The 12,769-nt window shown below is 43.3% G+C and overlaps 1 protein-coding gene across 1 annotated transcript; it reads left to right on the top strand.

Moving 5' to 3' along the window:
* The first annotated feature begins 4,640 nt into the window (after positions 1–4,640).
* Positions 4,641–12,767, top strand: hoatz (HOATZ cilia and flagella associated protein). The gene is made up of 2 exons (XM_030089391.1): positions 4,641–4,997; positions 12,711–12,767. Exons 1-2 carry the CDS (start codon positions 4,641–4,643, stop codon positions 12,765–12,767), a joined length of 414 nt encoding a protein of 137 aa, XP_029945251.1.
* Positions 12,768–12,769: the final 2 nt, after the last annotated feature.

Genomic DNA, 12,769 nt, shown 5'->3' with positions numbered 1-12,769 from the left:
GTTGGTGGGCTCAGGAGAGGTGGGGTCAGCGATGGAGGGGTCAGGAGAGGCGGGGTCAGCGGTGGGGGGGTCAGCGGTGGGGGCGTTGGCAGCGGGGATGCAGTCGGCGGTGGGAGGGGCTGCTTCACAGAGGGGGGGTCTGAGGTCCTGACTGGTCTGTGGCTTCAGCTGAAGCTTCAGTCTGGAAACAAAACAAATCCCACATCAACAACACACAAAAACGTTTCTGCTGACGGAGAGATTTTTAACCCCAACACAACACTTCCACCACTGTTTCATTATCTGTCTGGTTTTTGTTTTTTTTTTTAACCTGAAAACTAAGATGTGTTTTTGAATTTTGGTCATATTCGTATGGTAGTCTATGTCATTTGAGATGTTTTGTGGCCTCCGTGCTTTTCTTTTTATCCTGTTTGTCAAAATGTTGTGTTTGATTTTTTTGTGTCTCTGTGTTGTTGTGTTGTTATCTCAGATCCATTTTACAAGAGTTTGTGCACTTTTTAAGACACTTTGTCCATTTTCATCACACGTGTCTGTTTAAAGGCCTGCTTCTGTGTTCTTTCTTCATTCTTGTTTATTTTTGATCAGGAATTGAACATCTATTCAGTCTTTTACAGTTTATACCACAGCTTCAGCTGATCCAACACTTTGCCGTTTCATTTGGTCCATATTGTAATTAAATGTTGTCATTTTCTATCTTCATATAAATGTGTTTTGATTTTCACATTACATCTGTGTGTTTTTAGAGATGTTTCTAGTTGTTTTTTATTCATTAGGAATGTTTTGGGTTTCAGTTAGATTCCTCTATTTTGTCAAAACATGAACGTTCGTTGCACCTCATTATGTTTGTTCTACTGGATTTTGGCCTTTTTTTAAATGCCTATGCAGTTGTTTTTATTTATTTGTTGTACTTCTCTCTTAATTTCTTCTTTTCCCACATTCTGGTCATTTGTTTCTTTGTTTGTCATAATTGCAGATTTTAGAAATTAGAAAACATTTTTGGGTCTCATACAGTATGTCATATCAAATAAAAGAAACCAATCATTGTTTGCGTCTTTTACAGCTTTTGTGTATCTTAATTTATTTCCATATTGATACCTTCTTGCTGCCTTTTGCATATATTTTGCATCTAAATGAGCACATTTAGATGGTTATGTTGAGTGTTTAAGTATTTTTATGTGTTTTTATGTCCCTTTTGCATTAGTCTGTGAGTCATTTACTTTATTTTACATATTCATGTCTTTAGTTTGTGTGTTTTTGGTGATTTTGTTGCAGTCACATTCCTCGCAGGACGTTTTCTCTTCTGCATTCAAATCATTTCCATTGTTCCATATCTCTACTTATTGTTTTGCATCTTTTTTGGTGATTTGATTTCAGTCATTTCTAGATCTATTCAGCTTCTTTTGGTTTTATTTTTCAAAGTAGTTCAAAATCAAGCTGAGAAACCCCATAAATGACCTCATAATATCATCAGAGAGCTTTAGAAAACTTTGTAAAGAGTCTTAGCAAACATCAGCAACAGGAAAACTGAGCTCAATCCGTGTGTTTACATGGGACTTTTTATTCCTCTATAAATCTCAACCTAAGTGACGCTCAAAAAGCGCCTGACGCGCGTTAGGTCCGTTGAAGCGCGTCCACCATTGACTTTGAATATAAAAGCAACACCCGAGGCTTGCAACTCCTCTGTTGTGAACGCACCATAATTCCGCTCTCAAATGACCATGTAAACGCCTGAAAACTTTATTCAGATTTAAGTTTAAATCAGAATAGACCGGCGGGTTTATTCTCCTTTGGAAGCGGAATTATATGCTAATAATTAGGCGCGACTTTATTCTTGTGGTTCTGCGCATGCTCCGTCGTGATGACGCAATTTTCCAAGATGGCGGCCGTGGTCCGCGTTTCGACTCGTATGGAGACGATTTATTTAATGGCAGTTTTAGAGGAATTGGATACGATGAAAATGATGAAACGAGCGGATCGACGGGCACTTAACAACGCGAACATTATCAAAGGTATAGAGTCAAAGTTAATCGAGAGAGAAAGACGAGAAAACGCTGTTTACTTCCGGGAGACACCAGTACGTCACGGCCGAACCGTCCAATTAGAACGCTTCACAGACCCCGGTATGAGAGAGACTGCGTTTTTCCCATGTAAACACCATGCTCATGAATACAATTCTGAATTACTTAGAGCAGAATAAACAAATTCCGAGTTAAAAACACCCTGTAACCACAATCAATGAAAAACAAAAAAACAAAAATTACTAAATGACCCAAAAAAAGTTCTGAGCAACACAAATTCTGAACTAAAGTCCAGTCTAACAGTCACACAGGCCAAATCTGGGGGTTAAAAGCTGAGATTTGAGGAGATGTAGAGAAAACGGAAATGCAGCGACTGTTCGACCTCTCGCTCTTCTGCATGACAGCATTAACACGAAGATTTAAATTCAGATTTTATCCCAACAGTAACTCAGATTCCAGCAGTCGTGACTGTGATGAGGAGAGTGAGAGCAGACATTCTGCAGGTTAAAATACTGGGATGCTGTCACACTTTCCTCCTCACAGCTGATGAGTGACTCTCAGTCCGGCTCTCCTGCCTCTGCAGAGCGCTCTCCCTCTGCCCTCTGCTGCAGTTTGCATGGTGTTACTCACTCCCTCCTGCCGCCGGGAGCCTCATCCCGCAGGTCAGAGCTGGACTTCCACCTGCCGCTGAGCAGCAGGCAGCAGAAGCAGAGAAGCAGCAGGCAGCCGATGGAAATCAAAGCGGGGAGCTGCCATGCCGGGATGCCCATGTTTGGCGAAGCCCCCGGTGCTCCTCAGGCTTCAGGAGCCCACAGAGGGATGCTGGGGACTTGCCGGCTCACTACCTTATAAGGCGGCGGCTCTCATGTGTCCAGCCAAGCTTACCGTTTACACCAAAACGGTGGCAGGTCACAGACTGCGTCCATGTGTGGCCCGGGTCAAAGCCACTGTTCAGGCTTCACTCTGGACGAGGCGGAGAGCCTCACCACACACTCCACCTCCAGGCCACTCATCACACACAGAGTCTGAGAAGCAGGAGGAGAAAAGGGTTTTTCTCCCGTTCAGAGGAAGAGGACTCACCGTGCACAGCTGCAGGACTCATGGCAGGTGGATGGAGGATGATGAAGATGATGGGCTCTTCCTCCACCAGGGCATTTAAACCCGCCGCTCCACCTGTGGGAGGAGCCCCAACGAGTTAGCCCCGCCCACTCAGCCAAACACGTCAAATCAGAGGCGGGGCAGTGGGCTAGCCCCGCCCCCCTCCGCTCTAAATATGGCTTTCAGTGAGGGAGGCGAGAGTAATCTGAGTACTAGAGTATCTGTCCGTTGACATGGTTGAGTAAAGTTTTTTGTTTTACTATTTATTTAATTCAGAACTGAAATAAAAGAATCAGAGCAGCTACTGGAAACTTTAATCCACACTGAAGAACCAGAAGTAATCTGATTACATGATTACTGTCTGGATGTGAGTGTGAGTGAGTGTGTGTGAGTGTGTGTGTGTGTGTCCATCAACAAAAAATAGTCAAGATACCTTAATTTATTTTCTTGATTATATTTCAAAATTCTTTTTCACTTTTAGTTCAGTCAAGAAGTTGAATCAGAACTTTCACCAAACTAACATTGTTTGAAGTGCTTAAAAATTCTCCTGTGCAGTATTTAAAATGATTAAAACTCAATTATGTGACTAAGTGACATTTCTATTTTTTACCTGCAAGCCATCTTGATTAAATACAGTCTATAATCTCCTTTTCATTTTATGAGAAAAGTCACAGGAGGCATCAACAAGAGGAAAGCCGAGTTCACCCTGTACAAATCTGATTAACCTTGATTTTATCCTGTAGCTTTAACATTAAGTCACACTCACCCAGTATAAAATCACACACATATTCCAGAATATCATCATCTGAGAGTTAAAGTTTTATTCCAACTCCCATAATAAATCCATCCAATATGTGCTCTATCCGGAACACTGATCTGATCACAGATGCGATCTGATCAGACCGTCAAGAGACAGACAGGACGACCACAACCTGGAACTGAGAAAACCCGTGCGTTACAGGGAGAACATATAAGGTCCACACAACAGGGGGCCGGCCTGGATTCGAACCTGTGGCCTTGTCACTGTGAGGAAACAGAGCGAAGCAAAGCAAGGCAAATGCATTTCAGACACAAGACACTTCAATAAAACAAGAGTTCATCAACCGGAAATAAAATGTTTTATTATTCTAAAATGCTGTATTTTTAGAAATTATTTTCAGAATTGTGGATTTGAAATAATGAAGAATAAAATAAAAAAAGGTTCAAATTGTTGCTGGTGAACTTCTTTAGGATAAATACGATCACAGATATTCTCATATATGTTTCTCTACATAGGAGTCAAATTATTCATGACGCATGATATTACGTCACCACGCTGACTGGCTTGCGTCGTTTCCATGGTAACCCCAGTAAACAACAGAGACACTTGCTATTTCTGTTTCATCTCCTGAAAGTAAAGTTTTTTCCCCTCTTTTCAGCAGTTTTCTTTTCCTGGCTGATAAAATCGAATCTGTGTTCGTTTCCTGCTCTTCGCTCGCCGCTGGTTGATCGTTCCAGAGCTGACCGGTTGTTTCACCAGCTCCCATGTCGGTCCTGGATCCCCCGGACCTCCAGCAGCTCTTCACCGTGTTCCAGGGCTCCTCCCCGGAGGACGTGTCCCACGCCCGGCGGTTCTGGAGCTCCATGGCGCTGCTGCCGCCTCTCGAGTCCCGCCTGGTGTCGGCGGACATCCGCCAGAGGCTGCCGGTGTCGCGGCCGCAGCGCCGCGGCAGCAGCGCCGCCGCCGCCGGTCACCGAGCGCCTCCCCCCGCCGAGACACCTCCGGAGCTCCTGGAGGAGCGGAGGAGGTACGAGGCCATGGCCGACCAGAGGAAGGAGATCCTGGCTCTGCTGAGGAGGCAGAGGGAGCGGAGGATCCGGAGGGAGCTGCCGAGGGAGGCCGTGAGACCGGGACCGGGACCGGGACCGGGACCGAGGGAGGAGGAGGAGGGAGAGGAGGAGGAAGAGGAGCTGGTCAAACAGCTGCACTGAATCTGCTCATCAGCACCGTTTAATTAAGAGAATAAATGAAAACATTTGATCTTGTAAACTACAGGAAAATGTGCTGTTTTTTGAAAATACTCCACTTCTCTAAAAGTGCTGATAACTCCTTCAGTTCAGGGTTCAGAGGGCTTAATGGAGACTGAACCAATTTAACAGATGTTCTGTCTGTGGAGAATGAACAAAATCCACAAGATCGACTGACTGCGACAATTGGATGTATCGATAGAGAAGTCCAGATTTACAGTTAAAGAAAACAATAAGAGAAAGATAGAGAGAGGCAGATATACTGCAGTTTAGATGGTTTCTGATATATTGGATTCATAGATTAGATATCTATATATCATATATATGTAAGCAATTAAAATTGTGTGAGTCAGAGGGTGATATGTTTCAAAACTTTACTTTTTAATTTTTTATTTGTGTCGAATCAACACAACAGTCTGGATTTTCTATTCAGACCATGTCTCCAGTCTTCATTTACAATATTCTGTATGGATGAATGAGAGTCTGTGATTGTTGTAATTCATTATGTGTTGGATTTTGTACCAGAAACTCTGTGAGTGGGAGAATCAGTGTGTTTGGTTTTTCAGGCCAGCAGAAGAAAACACACAACTTATCATCTGCTTTTCACAGAACAACTTAATCTGGAAAATAGGCTCCATTTACAGTTCCCGTTACATGAAAATCAAACTGTGAGGCTGTAAACATAATGATGAACTATTTAGCAAATAAAACAAGCACATTTAAGTTTTTTTCAAAATTGTGATGTTTATAACCACAAACGTCCTTTATCAGTCATGTAGAGTTGCTTTCTCTGTTGTTTCAGAGCTTTTATTAATACCTTCTCCATCTCACTTAATCTGCCCCCTCAGGTGAATTACTTGCTCCACACTTGTAATAGATTAAGGCAGAGAAACATCAGAAACAGGAAGAGCTCCAGGAACAGAACTGAACACGCTGCTGCCGTCCTGCAGATATTTTAATTGAGTTTATGTTCATTCAAATGGTAAAAAATTAAATTTAAATTAAAATTCTCAATAAAGAGAGAAAAGCTCAAAAACATTAAAAACTAAGAAACCTTCATTGATATGTTTGGAAACAGAATATATTAATTTTTTAAATCTTTTTGTTATCAATCAACTCTCCAGGAAAAAATTCTGAGGGCCAAGTGGACAAAAACTCAAAACTATTGATGAAGAACCAACAGGAAGGCTGCTGGAGTCCAGCATCATGCAGGTTTACACTCCTTCAGCAGCTCAGTGATAAAAATGGATGAACAAACAAGGCAGCATGAAGGTTTTCAGGGAGCTGTGAGTCTCTTCCCACCGTTCACGCCCTCACCTCTGCACGGCGTCTCTGTTTGAGGTTAAAGAGTGTGTCTCAGTGTCCCTGCTCGTCAGCTCTGCATGTAAAACTGAGTTATGCTGGCCTGTTACCAACTTTAGCGGCGGCGCTCGGCTTCATGTAAGGTGAAGTGCAGCCAGATTCCAAATGTCCAGTGGAGAAGGCCCAACCATAATAGGATAAGAGGAGCCTGCTGACTGTTGACTTTAGCTAATTTGGTTAAAGGTTTCAAAGCAGACGGAGCTCACAGACGCCCCCCTGCTCCAGAAACACCCCTCAGTGCTGGTTATGTGTGTAATTCACCCTAAAGTGGTTTTAAACGGGATCCTCATCCTGAAAGAAATTCTCCCTCCAACACTGGTTATTATGGTTTACTGACGTGTGGAAAACAGAGATGATGGAAAGATGGAGAGACTGAGCAGGAAACACACCGTCAGGACATGTTCAGACACACAGAACTACTACGACAGACACAGAATACCACGCAAGAACTCAGGAACATAGAAATAACACTGAAGAATCACAACAACCACAAAGAAACGTCAAGAAAAAGACACAAAACAGCCACAAACTGAGAAAAAAAAACTACCGAAAGGCTAGAAACAAAACTCCAGAGGATCAGATCAACACACAAAAAGACCCAAAAACTGCCAAGAAATAAAGCCACAAAGGAGAACAAAAACTCCTCAAAACAAAATCAAGAACTTCTGAAAAACCTCAGAAAAAGAGCCGAAAGACAAAAAAGACGTAAATGTTCAAAACAGGAGTAGATACAAGAAAACATCTAGAAAAATAATACAAAGAGAAGAGAAGAGACCCAGCCACACACACACACACACACACACACACACACACACACACACACACACACACACACACAAACACAATTCCAACAAAAGAACCAGAACCAGACACAAAATAATGAGCACAACTGAAACTTTAACAAACTTCAAAACAAACAGAAAGAAAATGGCCGCTGATAACGATATTGTAATGTTCCCAGCGTCTGGTAGTGTCTGAGTGAACAAGAAGGACCCAAACAGAATTCCAGTCTGCTTGTAGTTTACCCAAGAGCAGTAGTAGTTCCTGGTCTGGTGGAGACTGTGTGACCCTCCTGTGACCTTTTGCCCTTTACATATTCAACCTGTGTCAAATTGATGCCACCCAATGTCCAAATGACACAACACAAAACATCTCAGTGAAGTAAAGAGCCTGCAGACAGCGAGCGAATTAGTCCGACAACAGCAAACAGACAATGAATAAATGAATAAAAGAGACCCAAAACTAACAAAAAGAATCAAAATTCATTCAACCAGACACAAAACACATGAAAAAGAGATTAAAAACAACCACAGAGAACAAAAAACACAGAGAAAATAAATTAATGACTCTCAAAAACAATGAAATGATCCAGATAAAAGTACAGCTTCATTACAGTCACAAACACAGAAAACAACAGAGACAAAACTTAAACAAATACATGAAACAACACCTGAGACACGAACATAAAGAGTGACCAAAGTAACGGGACAGGAAAAACGGTTTCATGTCCTGCAGGTTGTAATGACAAGAGATCACCACCAGAGGGCGAGAAAAGCTCAGAGATGAAACCATCTGGAATCCTGATGGGTGGAGGCAGAGTGACACCTGCCGCTCAGGCCTCCACACCGGTGGGGTGTGAGAGTCGTTACTGAGCTGTGAACACACAGAACAGTCACATTCATGACAACAAAGCAGGGAAGCAGTCATCTGGTAACGATCAGCTGAAGTCACATCCGGTAGTGGGACACACACTGCCTGAAAGTCTCACACTCCTCCAGCTGAAGTGTCCTGAAGCGTCTCAGTGAGTCCTTTAGCTCTGCTGAAGCTGTCATACAAAATATCCATGCAGTGTGTGTGTGTGTGTGTGTGTGTGTGTGTGTGTGTGTGTATGTGTGTGTGTGTGTGTGTGTGAGACCTGAGTTCCTGAATGCGGTGGACAGTTACTGCAAGGTTGCATCAGGATGAATTATATTATTAAACTCCAGAGAACATGAAACGTCAGGAAGAGAGGAGAAGAAGAAGAAGACGAAGAAGAAGAGGAAAAACTTTACATGGAAGGAGAAATAAAGTGCAACTGATTCACGCGTGAAGAAAGAAGGAAGTTCAGGCGAAATGCTGACACACACACACACACACACACACACACACACAGTCTATGCTGTGTGCTGAATCGATTCCTCTCCCTCTGAATGTTGTGTTACCTTCATCTCCACAGAGACAAACAGCAGATGCCTTAATACCTTAAATCTTTCATTCAATACTCTTTTGTGTGTGTGTGTGTGTGTGTGTGTGTGTGTGTGTGTGTGTGTGTGTGTGTGTGTGCGTTCTTGTATTTCTATCCTTGTCGGGGCCAAATGTCCCCACAAGGATAGCAAAACGTGGAACGACGTGCCTTGTGGGGACCTTTTTCCGGTCCTAAGTAGGAGAAACAGTGTTTTCTTGACCATGTTGTTGTTACTGAAAAAAGTAAAAGTGCAAAAACATTTCTTTAGGGTTAGGCTTTGTTGTGGTGTGGGTTAGGGTTAGGGTAAGGGTCAGGGTTAGGGGCTAGACATGAATGGGAGTCAATGGACGGTCCCCACAAGGATACAAATACAAGACTGAGCGTGTGTGTGTGTGTGTGTCTGTGTGTGTGGGGCAGAGAGATACGGAACAAAAACTGCACCCTAAGATCCAGTCCACCTGAGCTGATCCTGAGCTGATCCTGATCCTGAGCTCAGCACACGTCCTCTTGTGTCGGTGAAAGTTGGGAAGCTGCTGGATGTTTTACGGCTGCTGGGAACAGAGTGTAGCCTTGTAAAAGTCCCTCAGTTAATGAATCCGCTGCGTTCAGGACACGTCTGCAGGGATCCACCGCCGACTGAACGCTGCAGTAAAGCGCTCCACTGCCTCGGTGTAAAACATTTCACTGCTGTCATTACCGTTTCCCAACAAACAGCGACTGTACAAACCCTCTGCCTCCGCCGTACAGCAGGCTGTGGAGCAGTGGCGCAGTGGTACAGTGGTTTAACTCCCACTCTCACACTGTCCTTCTGTCCCGTCACTGTCACCTGAATATGGCTGCAGTCCAGTGTGTGTGTGTGTGTGTGTGTGTGTGTGTGTGTGTGTGTGTGTGTGTGTGTGTGTGTGTGTGTGTGTGTTTACTTTTATACTAGATTATATGTTTTTGTCTTTGAGGACCAAAGACAATGAAGCTGCATTCATTAGAAAGAGGAAGATGCTCTATGATGTGGATTTCAGGGTGAATGAGTGCTGCTCCCTCTGCACAGAAACCAGATGAAGTCCAAAGTGAGGAGAGGTGTGGATGGTGAATCAGCTGACTCATCCTCCTTCGTCCTGATGGAAACACCCCCCTCCAATCCGGACCCCGCATTGCCACTTTATTTGTCTCACTTATGAAGCGGCCTCGCAATGTGCGATCTCTTGTTTAATCCTGCGGTCGGCGGAGGAGAAGGTCACACCGGCAGCTCGCTTGAAAAATGCTGCTCCACCTTGAGATGACGCATCGCCGTCATCAAGCCCCATTAGGGCCACAAGCTGCACACTGGTGTGTGTGTGTGTGTGTGTGTGTGTGTGTGTGTGTGTGTGAGGCGTTCAGCGTCCTGCAGCTCATCAGCCAGAGTCACCCCGCCATTGTCTGGAGGCCGCGCTGCTCCGTCACCAGCTGATCACATCAACGCGGATGTCAGACGCCTTTCTTCAAACACGTCCTGATTTCTCGCCTCGCTGCTCGATTCATGCTGAACTTCTCTGAATCAACATGTAAACTTTCTGATTTTACTACATCCTGAGTGTTTGTCACTGTGTGACTGAGTGGAGGCGGCGGAAACCTTATACCTGGTCACACAACTGTCACACACACACCTGACTGATGTCTGATGACTGATGTCACACACCTGTCACAGTGATGTCACACACACACCTGTCACAGTGATGTCACACACACCTGTCACAATGATGTCACACACACACCTGTCACAGTGATGTCACACACACCTGTCACAAAGATGTCACACACCTGTCGCTATGATGTCACACACCTGTCACTATGATGTCACACACACACCTGTCACAGTGATGTCACACACACCTGTCACAGTGATGTCACACACACCTGTCACACTGATATGACACACACCTTTCACACGATGTCACACACACCTGTCACACAATGTCACACACCTGTCACAGACTCGTATAACAATCACACACCTGTCACAGCAATCACACAAAGGTCTCACATTCTCACACACACACACACACACACACGCACAGTCTTGTATTTCTATCCTTGTGGGGACCTTCCCATTGACTCCCATTCATGTCTAGCCCCTAACCCTGACCCTTACCCTAACCCTAACCCACACCACAACAAAGCCTAACCCTAAAGAAATGTTTTTGCACTTTTACTTTTTTCAGTAACAACAACATGGTCAAGAAAACACTGTTTCTCCTACTTAGGACCGGAAAAAGGTCCCCACAAGGCACGTCGTTCCACGTTTTGCTATCCATGTGGGGACATTTGGCCCCGACAAGGATAGAAATACGAGAACACACACACACACACACACACACACACACACACACACACACACACACACACACACACACACACACAAACACATTGTTTTTGAATTCAATTTGTAGTTTGGATTAATTTCACCACAGAAACGTCATTCTTACTGCTGCAGCCAATTTAATCCCAACTGTTTACAATCCACATCACATTACATAACACACACACACACACACACACACACACACACACACACACACACACACACACACACAGATTAGACCACATTTATTTAATTTGCGCTGCCGCTGAAGCTCGGTTTGTGCAGCAGGTTTTCATCCAGAGGTTGAAGGTTCCATCGCTGTCTGTCCACATGTTAACATGTCCTTGAGCACTCCGAGGGTGTGTGAGCTCCCTGGATCTCATCCTGTTTGTGTTGAGACAAGTTCAAACAGTAAAATCAGTTTTAAAACAAACCGTTTAAGACTGCTCTGTCGAGAATTTCATATTAAAACACTTAAAATAGGCATGATGCATTTTCTGTTTTTTTATATTCATGGGGAAAATTTTCTATTTGTTCCATCGATGGACTGTTTGAACGACTGATGAGTCTAACATGCTAATCTGTTAGCTTCTCCCGTTAGCTGCAATGAACTAACATCTTCAGCAAATTAGGAAAAACATACGGAAAAACTATAACAAGATGATTTGATGGAAGGAATAATGGTTAAGAATTAAGATCTAATGTGTATAGGAGGCAATTCTAACAATAAAAAATAAGTGAGAGTAAAAAAACAGCTTACAAAGTTTCAAACATCACACAATCAGATGTGGGATGAAAAAAACTACATTTACAAAATTAGACAAACTGCAAGTCAAAAAGACGAGAATTTCCCAGAAACAGCCTTTCAGAGCTTTTATTAGATTAAAGGTACAGTGAATCAGATTGAAGTAGTTCCACTCTCGTCCTCTGGTGTCAGTAACGAGCCACTGTCCCTCAGTCTCCTCTCCTCTCTGCTGTCAGAATCTTCTGCTCTCAGACTGAATAAAGGAGGAATAAGTTGTTTTGATGAATAAATCACAAGCTGGACCTTCACAGAGAGCGACCCTGTTTCTGAATACCGACAACGTTTACAGTGACCGTCTCCATGAGCTGCTGTCGTTCTGTTAAAGCTAGCATTGGGAGCTATAGACTACTGCAGCCTGTCTCAGACCCATTTTTACCTCAGTGTCCCACATTTAACCCGAAGATGACACATGCTCCACAGATTCACACAGAAAATACAGAACGTGTTTCTACATTTTAAGATATTCCGACTTGAAGATCCCAACTTATGGATGATGCCATTTTTGAAGAGCTAAGCATGCTAAGGTACTATTCAATATGTTAGCATGATTATTTGGTTTGCAGAAGTGACATTTTAGCTCTTTAAATAAAGACGTGTGAGGGTTACAGAGTGAATCTATATGTATAAATATATGCTAACATGGTAAACATTACTCAATTGAATAATTTTCTTTTCACTTATATAAATGTTCAGAAATAATCATTGATTCTTGTTGTACAATGGCCATACCAATGTGATGCTAATATAGGAATTAAGTTATAAAAATATATTGAAACTATTTCTGATATTGCTCTTTTGCTATTTTTTTCGGTCGTGCTTTTCACGTAATTCCACCTTCCGCCTGTTGTCGTCTCTGTTTAGTGGAGGTTGTACGGTGTGAGGAGGATGAGGATGAATCAGCTAAAATACTACACATAGCC

The sequence above is a fragment of the Salarias fasciatus genome, chromosome 4 (genome assembly GCF_902148845.1).
Source record: "Salarias fasciatus chromosome 4, fSalaFa1.1, whole genome shotgun sequence".
Classification (NCBI taxonomy): Eukaryota; Metazoa; Chordata; class Actinopteri; order Blenniiformes; family Blenniidae; genus Salarias; species Salarias fasciatus.
Note: the sequence above shows the minus strand (reverse complement) of the source record. Positions and strands in the feature narration are given on the sequence as shown.

What these genes read in the sequence shown, in the direction of transcription:
- hoatz (XM_030089391.1), top strand. Translation starts at nt 4,641, where the DNA reads ATGTCGGTCCTGGATCCCCCGGACCTCCAGCAGCTCTTCACCGTGTTC. An exon ending in GGGAGCTGCCGAGGGAGGCC is followed by an intron (nt 4,998 to 12,710) that starts GTGAGACCGGGA and finishes GTCTCTGTTTAG; the next exon opens with TGGAGGTTGTACGGTGTGAG.